Here is a 10,918-nt window from a genome sequence, read left to right as displayed (position 1 = left end):
TAATTTGCTCTTATGTCATGTTAAAATGATTTATTTGATAACTAATTAACCGTAGCTCCATTTTAAATAAACTTTATATGTAATTGGGGTAGAAAATGCATAGATTAACATGATGCACTTACTTTGCATGTTTAACAACTCTAAAATTATGTTTAGGGCAGAACAGTAGCTAATTCGAAATATGCATATGAGGATTTTCCGGAATTGTTGTTGTTGTTTCCGGCCTCATTTAAACTTGCCTAAATAGATAGTTTATTTATGCTTCACCCCTTACCATGTCTAATAACATTTAATATTGTTGGGTACATAAACGAGAGAGAACTAAATAATTGAATGTGGTGTTTCGTCATTATGCAACTCATTGCATATTGAGCTCCACTTAATTTGTAGTATTGTTTGTTGCACTTTGCCATGTCATGCCTCTTTAAACCGGACATGCATCATACTTGATTGTGCATCATGCCATGTTTATGCTTGTGTGTTTACCATGCTGCTTGCTTCTTTCCGGGTTGCTTCTCTCGTTAGCTTCGGTTTCGGTCCGGAGTTGTGAGGATTCGTTCGACTACGTCCGTTTTCCTTCTTCATGGACTCGTTATTCTTCCTTGGGGGATCTCATGAAAGATGACCATACCCTCGATATCACTTCTATCTTTGCTTGCTAGTTGTTCGCTCTATCGCTATGTCGCGCTACCTACCACTTGTTTATCAAGCCTCCCAAATTGCCATGATAGCCTCTAACCTTTTTCAACCATCCTAGCAAACCGTTGTTTGGCTATGTTACCGCTTTTGCTCAGCCCCTCTTATAGCGTTGCTAGTTGCAGGTGAAGTTGAAGTTTGTTCCATGTTGGAACATGGTTATGTTGGGATATCATATTATCTCTTATTTAATTAATGCATCTATATACTTGGTAAAGGGTGGAAGGCTCGGCCTTATGCCAGGTGTTTTGTTCCACTCTTGCCGCCCTAGTTTCTGTCATACTGGTGTTATGTTCCTTGATTTTGCGTTCCTTGCGTGGTTGGGGTTATGGAACCCCCTTGACAATTCGCTTTAAATAAAACTCCTCCAGCAAGGCCCAACCTTGGTTTTATATTTGCCTAACAAACTATAACTTTCCCTTGGGTTTTCGCGAGCCCGAGGGTCACCTTTATTTTAACCCCCCCCCCCGGGCCAGTGCTTCTCTAAGTGTTGGTCCGAACTGAGGTAGACTGCGGGGCCACCTCGGGGAAACTTGAGGGCTGGTTTTACTCGTAGGATGTCTCATCCGGTGTGCCCTGAGAACGAGATATGTGCAGCTCCTATCGGGATTTGTCGGCACATTCAGGCGGTCTTGTTGGTCTTGTTTTACCATTGTCGAAATGTCTTGTAACCGGGATTTCGAAACTGATCGGGTCTTTTCGGGAGAAGAAATATCCTTCGTTGACCGTGAGAGCTTGTGACGGGCTAAGTTGGGACACCCCTACAAGGTATAAACTTTCGAGAGCCGTGCCCGCGGTTATGTGGCAGATGGGAATGTGTTAATATCCGGTTGTAGAGAACTTGGCACTTAATTAAAATGAATCAACCGCATGTATAGCCGTGATGGTCTCTTTTCGGCGGAGTCCGGGAAGTGAACACGGTCTTGTGTTATGCTTGAACGTAAGTAGTTTCAGGATCACTTCTTGATCACTCTCGTTTCACGACCGTTGCGTAGCTTCTCATTTTACTCTTGTTTACGTATGTTAGCCACCATATTTGCTTAGCGCTTGCTGCAGCTCCACCTCATTACCTTATCCTACCCATAAGCTTAAATAGTCTTGAACTCGCGGGTGTGAGATTGCTGAGTCCTCGTGACTCACGGTTACTTCCAAACAGTTGCAGATGTCAATGATACCAGTGCAAGTGGCGCAACCGAGCTCAAGTGGGAGCTTGATGAAGATCTTGGTCGTTGGTATGTGTCTTTTCCGGATGATCAGTAGTGGTGCCAAGTTGGGATGATCGGGGATCTAGCATTTGGGGTTGTCTTCATTTATTTTGGTTCCGTAGTCGGACCTTGATTGTACTCTGGATGATGTATGTTTAACTTGTTATTTGTGTGAAGTGGCGATTGTAAGCCAACTCTTTATCCCTTTCTTATTCAGTACATGGGATTGTGTGAAGATTACCCCTCTTGCGACAAAACCACCATGCGGTTATGCCTCTAAGTCGTGCCTCGACACGTGGGAGATATAGCCGTATCATGGGTGTTACAATGAACCATTGACTTAGTTCCTTAGTATTATCAGAGGGAAGGAACGACATGTCTATGCTCTCAGATATGAGAACCTAGGGAGGTTTCGCAAAGTATGTAAAAAGATTGAGTATGAATACAAGGAGTGTGGGTCAGTGATCTATGTTGATAAGATACGAATGTCTTGTTTGTTTCAGCTTCAACTTGTGGCGAATCAGCTATGGATTTGCTTCACTGGCTAAGCTGATTCCACCAGGACATACTTCAGGCAAATACACTGAAAATGACCTGAATGAATTCTAACTTCACTGGCAAAACTAATCCAAAATAGTTGTTTGTTTCAGATCCAACCTTTCCAAAGTTGAATATGGTCCATGAAGCTGAAACAAACAGGGTTGGAATTTGGAGATTGGTTATATGTTGATAACCCAAACAGGTCGATCTCGGTCTGACTATGAGATTAGAGGAAGTTGAGAGGGGTGGAAAGATGGGAGGATGTCGATGGAGATGGACTAAGCAACAATACAGATGATGATGATGATCTGAAGGACATGGTCAATTGCCCGTGAAGGACCCGGACCTGGGGATGCTAACAATGGTGCGGGGAAACCAGGCGATGGGATCATGTGATCTGATACATTAAGAAGCGTTTAATCACTTAAATTTTACTATAAGGAAGTGAGATAAGGGATGACTTTTGAATTTTTAGGATAAGCAACTGCTAGAGATGCCCTTAGGGTCAACATCAGTGCAACAAACCAACATTCGGTGAAAACCGATGAAAACCACGAGAAAATGATGTTTTAAACTTTAAAAAAAATTGAAAAATATACGGGATGTTAAGAGGATGATGTTGTATTGCCACACAAAATTTCAAGTTGGAACACATTACGAGATGTAAGCGATGAGAAAGACAAAATTAGTGTTGAATAGTGCCGAATAGTAATGTCACTATTCAGGGCTGAATTTGTCTTTTTCATAACTCACATCTCATAATGTTTTTCAACTTCAAATTTTATGTAGCAATAAAACATCACCTCCTTAACATTCCACATTTTTTCAGATTTTTTAAAACTTTAAAATATGGTTTTCATGAAATTTAAGTTTTCATTGAATATTGGTTTTCGTACGATATTCTCCCGTGATGCTAACGGGAAAGTATGAGGGTACACAATGATGATCTAGCAACAAATGACAAGAAATCGAAATTAGTCAAATAGGCAAATTAAATAGTGTAAGAAATTGAATATAGTATATCAAATAGGCAAGTAATTGAACAAGACCGTTATTACAGAATGCAAATAGATTGCCCTACTAAACAAGCACTGCATCAATCAAATATAGAAAACGATAATCGTATCGTGCATCCCACATTTGGACTTTGCTACATATCTTTTTTGTGCAGTGTTGGACGCAACTACATTTCTGTAGACTAGTAAACGGACTCACATTCTTGGAGGCGATCACATCCTCAGCTGCTGAGTGTGGCGTGCGGTATCGCCACTCAGGCCAAGCAGCTGGCCAAATGGCGCGAGAAGGGAAACAGCCAGATTTGTATGAGCTGCGCGTCTTCTTTCCCGGACCCGAACACGCACTCCTCCTCGACGCGCATCTGCTCCATGTTGAACGCGATGAGCTTCGACGGCGTCCACAGGTACACGACCTCCCTCTCCGGGTGGAACGCCATGAACACGAAGGTCGCGGTAGCGGGGTGGCACGAGCCGCCGGAGACGAGGTCGACGACCCCCAGCTCGTGCTTCGCCACCCACTCGGACTTGCCCGCGTCCACCAGCTCCCACAGCGTGAGGCGCGAGCCGTCGCTGGACGCGTACCGGAGCCGGCCGCGGCAGTGGCCCGCGCGCGCCCGGTAGCTCACGGGCGCCGGGAGCGCGGTGACCGCGCACGCCATGGTGCCGAGGTCGATGCGGACGACGTGGCCCGAGTATGCCAGCACGTGCACGGCGCCGGCGAAGCAGTGCATGGTGGCCGACATGGCGTCGGTCTCCAGGCCGAAGTCGAGCTCGTGCTCGCCCCACGCGCCGGTCTCCGAGTCGAACACCTCGACGGAGGCGCCCCGGGGCAGCCACCCGGTGAAGCAGACCACCTTGTAGTGCGGGGAGGCGCAGGGGTCGAAGGAGAGCACGGAGAGCAGCGTCTTCCTGCGCGGCTCAGGCAGCGCCGCCCACCGGCGCGTGGTCGGGTTCACGACGTGGAACGCCGCCGGGCAGGACGCGTAGTAGAGCAGCAGGCCGTTGCAGCCGTCGATGATGCTGGACGTGGCGTGGCACGGGAAGAAGGACATGTCGTCGGCCTCCGCCACGCCGCCGCCGTCCTCGCCCGAAGCCGACGCCGCGCGCGCGTACGTGTAGGCCCGCCTCCCGCCCTCGCCGTCCCGCGGGCCGTCGTGGAACAGCACGCCGGACGTGATGAGCGGCAGCCTCCGGCGGAGGTAGTCGGCGGCGATGAGGCCCCGCCACGTGGTGGAGACGCACTGGAACCGCGCCAGCGACTTGGGCGGCAGCCGGACGAGGATCTCCGCCAGCAGGTCCTCGCCCATCTCGCCGTCCATCCCCGGTCGACGACCTCGCCCCTCCCGGAGCACGCACCGCGCGGCTGCACCCGCAACCACCACGCACCGCCTGCCACCGCACCCGAGCGCAACAGCAGCGGGCAGCGGCCACGAGCCCACGAAAGCGAGCGCGGGCGATACTTATAAGTTGTATGGCGGCCAAGACTTGGCCTCTCCGCCTTCGAAAGAGATTCTCGGACTGCTTCAAACCTGAATTAAAAGCTTTCAGTACCCTGGATATATACACCCCATCCCATGATCGGTTACGTGACGTTTCTGCGTGACAACCCGCCGGTTCACTGCTGAATCCGTTGCGTGGCCAGAGGAATCGTGGACGCGAGGCTCACATACAGTAGTGGAGTGTGATGTAGAACTGCAAAAAAGGAAGGCTTATCCGCACATCTTTTTGGGTAAAAGCGTATCCACACATAGGGGATCTACGATCAACATCCCAGGATCTGACAGGGAAAAAAGATGACTGACGGAGACATGTATACGTGGCACCTCAGCTCCGTTTCTAGTTTGTTGCTTTGGGTAGAAGCAAGCAAAGCTCACCGTTAATCTTCTTGCATAAAAATAACCGTGGTAGGGCTTTGCGTACGTGCTGTGAAACGCAATCATGAATCAACGGGCGCGGTGCGATAGATTTGTCAAAAGGGCGGTGAAGTCGCGCGATCCCCTAAAATTAATCCACGCGACACCGGCCCACGCTTGCGAGCTCCTTTCCGCTTGGACTTGCGTTGAAGCAACTCTTCAACCCGTCGTCATGCGCGCGGTGATGCGTCCACGTAACAAGTTGGGTGGATTGGACGGCCGGCGAAGCTGCCACTTGGACGTCGATTCCCGTGTCAGACTTGCAACTAGCATACATCATACGCATGTCTCTTCTCTCTCAAATAAGCAGAAAGAAACAAGATGTGAGCTAAACGTACGGGTATGCTTAACCCTTTTCCGTTACTGCTAATGACCAATAATCTATGTATCTGTGAGATAAGATGCTTGATCCGGGAGCTGATCGATTAAGGTGCTTCGAGGCCGAGGAATCGGTTGCTTGGACGCCAATGGTGGTTGGGATACGGCTTTCCCGCGCTAAAGCTCAAGCGGTCGCCGTCGATCCGGCCAAGGAATCTGGACGACCGGCGGGCAACTAGGCATGTAGATGTAGTACTACTACTATCTGCTTTACTATTGGTGACAGAGAGCAGCGGATTGGTGCGTCCGTCCGGCTGGCCGGCGGACGGAGAAAGCAACCAACCAAGTCCTCGAGTGCGCGCGCGGTGGCCGTCGTAGTAGTATATCGCCACCCTACGCCGGCATTGTTGTGTGGACGCCACTCAATCTTCTTCTCGCTGGTTCTTTCCGCCGAACGGAATTTGGTATAGCGCAACGATGCTGACATGCATGATCCATGTTGGTCAGCTGCTGCCGACGGATAGGTGTGCGTGTGCCTGAACGTTCCTTGGAGTGTGCAACTTCCCTGCCCGGACATTCTGGTTCCTGGTACAGTGCGAGGAGGCGATCATACATCACTTGCTGCTAGTGTCATGCATGCACATCACAGTTACACGTGGTCCTGATGATGACTGAAGGTTGGGGGAGACGTGTCAACCGAAGGAAAACCTCTTTATCACTTGGCCGTGCACCTCACAAGTCACAATTACGTGTAGTCGTGATGATGGCTTTGCACCCTACATAGATTCTTCTCTCCGAAACCATGTGACATATGTGGTAACTGGTAAGCAATCCAAAAGATTCTCCTTTCTGAAGAGTAAGGTCCAACTTTTTTCTTTTGAAAAAAAGGATATACCCCGACCTCTACATACGGACGATGCATGCAGCTATTTTATTGATTATTCACCAAGACCTTACAAAGGTAATACATTAATAAGCCTAAAGCCACCATCTTGGCAACACATGTCGCTACTCCTATCCCCTTGATGAAGGGTTGTCGAATGTCCGAGCATAATACCAAACAGACATCGCACCAAAGCTAACATCTAAAGTCAGATGTCCTATCAAGCCACTACCTAGATAGGGTCACACACCGGTCCGGCGCACTTCCAGTGAGCACCACATGTGCACGCTGCAAGGGTCATCACCTCCATGTTCCATTGATCCATCCTCAGAGCAAAACTGATGCATCGACCTTGCCAGGCCTCTCTGCCATCGACGCCACCACGACGCCAGATAGCGTCGCCCTCCTGCGCGAGTCCGTCATCACACATCGGACTACGAGTCTCCACAGCGCCACGCCGCCAAAATACGCCACCGTCAATGTGTAGGATGGAGAACCGGTCCACCAAAGATGTTGTCTACTGGTCCCTCGAGCCCGTGCTCCAAGAATGACGCCTCCAAGGGGGAAACGACACAAGAATGTCGCCGTCACCCGATCTACTGATCAAGGGTTTCCCCCGGAGGTAGCAGATAGTGGCCTGAAACTTCTCAACAGCGACGCCTTCAAGAAGGAAACGACACTGAATAGTGCCGCCAACGCCGGCCTTGACAGCAGCCGAGAACAGGTTTTCACCCAGATCTGTTCCAATAATCTCCATCAAATGTCTTGTGCACGTGTCGTCCAACACCATGACCGTCGCATCGCCCGTCACGAATCCACAGCAGCCGAGAACAGGTTTTCACCCAGATCTATTCCAATAACCTCCATCAAACGTCTTGTGCACGTGTCGTCCAACACCACGACCGCCGCATCGCCCGTCGCGAATCCACAGCCGTCGACACATCATTCGTCGTCCCGGGGCCGCCGCCCTGGGATCCAGCACTCCTGCCCGCCGGAGCTCGCAACCCCACCACGGAGCCACTGAGCCCCACCTCGCCGTCGCACGCCGGCTGCCGCAAACCAACGTCCGCGACTCCACCATGGAGCCGCCGAGCACTGCCCGCTGACGCGGCGCGCACCACATCGAGGGCCAATGAGGGCGGAGAAGCTAGATCTGGCCAAGCCTGACCGGGATCTGGCCTCTCCCCGCGCTGACGCCGCTCCCGCGGCCCTGCATCTCGCCCGCGCTCATGGTGACACAGACAGCGCGCGCGCAACGCCGCGAAGAGGGGAGAAACAGCCCCACCGCCACCTTCCTTGGGGCATGCGCGAACTTCGCCGACCCCTCCAGCGGCGGCGAAGCGAGGGAGCGGGGGCCTGGCGGGGGCGGCGCTAGGTTTCTTGGATCGGGGGAGGAAGAGATGAGGGAGCGAGGGAGCGGGGGCCTGGCGGCCGCGGTGTTGCGGCGAGGTTTCTTCAGCTAGCTGCTGGGGGATCCACGCACACACTCCTGGGTCCAACTAGCCTCCTGGGTTCTGCATATTCGGATGCACACAACTATAACTTCATTACAGACTTACAGTTGCTCGGTCCCTATTAGATGTCGTCACCTCAAGCACATCCACCAAAGTTTATCGGCCGCTTGGGCTGCCTGTCCTACAAAATATTTGGGTCTTTCTCTTTCAGTTTGGCAACTCAAAACAGTGGATTTACCGAAAAAGGCTTTCGTCCCGCTTTATATATAAAGCAAAGATCAACATCATCCGATACAAACGCACGCCAACACCACACACACCGAAGGCAGGATACAAAAGCGCTGAGCGCAGCAACACCACCCCTAGCACACTACCACGAAGAGATGAAGCCGCTTACAACGAACCGTGGACTCCAAGGCGGCGCCTTCAAGAAGGATACGACACCGGAGCGCCGCCACCGCCCGATCCAAGGATCAGAGTTTCCCCCAAAGCCGCACGACGGGCGGTGAGAGCCGTGACAACGCCTTCAAGAAGGGAACGAGCTTCACCGTCGCCGGTCCATCCGAAGATAGAGCAGGTTTTCACCCCGGCCACCACCCACCGCCACCGAACGCTACACCCTAGCTACCACGCCGCCCACACGGCCATGGTCACCGGGCAGCGCCAAGCCACAGCCTCTGCCCAAGAGCATCGTGCACCGCCACCAGGGCCGCTGCCCAGGTATCCAAGACCTTGACACCACCGCACCCGAGACCCACCGCTACCCCAACCAAAGAGACGAGCAGAAAAGGATCCGCCTTTGCACCCCTAGCCCACCCCCAGCATTGAGACCCAATAGGTCGGCCAAAACTGGCATCCATCGACCCAACCTGGCGTGACGAGATCGGTCCTGTAGCACCGTGGGGCGGGGACGAGGTCAGTCCTGCTGCACCGTGCGCGAGACGAGCTCGGTCCTGCAGCACCGTGCGCGAGACGAGCGATGAACCGCGGCTAGGAAAGGGCCAGCCCTTCGAAGGGAGCAGCGACCGAGCGCCGAGGAGATGAAGTGAAGGCCGAAACGGTCCGATCACAGACAAGCTGACACCGGAGAAGCCGGCCGCCGCCGCAAGTAGATCCGCCAAGGCACCATGAAGCCGCCATGACACCGGAAGTCCACCACCGCCGGACTTCCACACGTTGCCGCCCATAGCCGGAGCAACAGCCACGCCCGACCGCTGCCCTACCCGCATCGCCCGGCGAGCTCATAGCGCCGGAGCCGCCGGGCACGCACCGCCGCCGCCAGCCGACCCCCACCACCAGATCCGGTTGGATCTAGCAGGGGGCCGACCGCGCGCCACCTCCCGAGACGGGAGCTCCGCAGCCGCCCTGCCACGCACGAGACCCAGGGCGCCGGCGCGCCGCCACCAGCCGGCCGCCCCGCGAGCCCGCCGCCAAGCTGCTGAACCCTGGGAAGTCCAGCGCCGCAGCTCGAGGAGGCTGCCCCACACCGGCGTCCCACAAGCAGGGGGGAGATGGGCCCCGCCGCCGTCGCGCCCAGCGGGCTTTGCCCGACGGAGCTTGCCGACGACGGCGGGGGGTGGGGAGGAAGGTGGGTCTAAGGCTGCAGCAAGTGAGGTTCCCCCCAGCGTGCGCGGACGCGCCGCGGGGGGGGGGGGGGAGGGGGAGGGAAGGGAGCGGGGCGAGCCTGGAGGCGCTCACCCGGCGGCCGGCGACGGCAGGGGAGGGAACCCTAGCGGGGGGCGGTTTGCACGACTATGAGTACCACCTTGTGAATCAAAACAGTGGATTTCCAGTTCCTCATGGACAAGATCGAGGACAAGCTTGTTCCTTGGGATGGCAATAACATCAGATTAGTGCCATTGGCTGCACAACTATCGTCAAGGCAGTGCTCATGTCTCAAACGGCTTACCCCATGCCCATGTCACCTTCCTAATTGTCCCTCCTAGCACCATTCATGAGACTTCCAAAAGGAAAAACTGGAAGGTTCGATCAGAGTTAAAGAATGATGCTTGGGTCTCCAAGATCTACCACTTATTAGAATAATGTGAGGTCCAAGCAACACATGAGGCACGGCATCGAGATTTGTTAACGAGGTTCACCGATATAACTACATGACCGGGGCATGACTACGAGCACTCCTCCCCGTTGATACCGCTACGATACGCACTTTGGCCACCCGAGCGCTACGGCTCCCTCTATATGTTTGTGCTAGTTGTTGGCATAGGTTACACCGTGTGTCAAACCTGACATTATATAGGAGGTCTGGGATACAAGTGTCTGCTAGCTCTTGAGCACTGCGTTGGTTTTCTCTTGAAGAGGAAACGGTGATGCAGCAAAGTAGCATAAGTATTTCCCTAAGTTTTTGTGAACCAAGGTATCAATCCAGTAGGAGGCCACGCACGAGTCCCTAGCACCTACACAAACAAATAAAATCCTCGCAACCAACGCAATAAAGGGGTTGTCAATCTCTTCCCGATCACTTACGAAAGTGAGATCTGATAGATATGATAAGATAATATTTTTGGTATTTTTATGATAAAGATGCAAAGTAAAGAAAGCAAAATAAACAAAAAAGGAAATAGCTTGTTGACAGAAGATTAATATGATGGAAAATAGACCCGGGGGCCATAGGTTTCACTAGTGGCTTCTCTCGAGAGCATAAATATTACGGTGGGTACACAAATTACTGTTGAGCAATTGACAGAATTGAGCATAGTTATGAGAATATCGAGGTATGATCATGTATATAGGCATCACGTCCGAGACAAGTAGACCGACTCCTGCCTGCATCTACTACTATTACTCCACACATCGACCGCTATCCAGCATGCATCTAGAGTATTAAGTTCAAAAGAACAGAGTAACGCTTTAAGCAAGATGACATGATGTAGAG

The 10,918-nt window shown here is 52.4% G+C and overlaps 1 protein-coding gene across 1 annotated transcript; it reads right to left on the bottom strand.

The window, feature by feature from the left end:
• Positions 1-3,437: 3,437 nt before the first annotated feature.
• Positions 3,438-4,998, bottom strand: LOC125545468 (putative F-box protein At1g47790). The gene has a single exon (XM_048709415.2). It carries the CDS (start codon positions 4,774-4,776, stop codon positions 3,712-3,714), a length of 1,065 nt encoding a protein of 354 aa, XP_048565372.1. The 5' UTR covers positions 4,777-4,998; the 3' UTR covers positions 3,438-3,711.
• Positions 4,999-10,918: the final 5,920 nt, after the last annotated feature.

The sequence above is a fragment of the Triticum urartu genome, chromosome 3A (genome assembly GCF_056163025.1).
Source record: "Triticum urartu cultivar PI428250 chromosome 3A, HENAU_Tu73, whole genome shotgun sequence".
NCBI classification, from domain to species: domain Eukaryota; kingdom Viridiplantae; phylum Streptophyta; class Magnoliopsida; order Poales; family Poaceae; genus Triticum; species Triticum urartu.
Note: the sequence above shows the minus strand (reverse complement) of the source record. Positions and strands in the feature narration are given on the sequence as shown.

Excerpts from the sequence above, each read along its gene's own strand:
- LOC125545468 (XM_048709415.2), bottom strand. The coding sequence starts at position 4,776 with ATGGACGGCGAGATGGGCGAGGACCTGCTGGCGGAGATCCTCGTCCGG.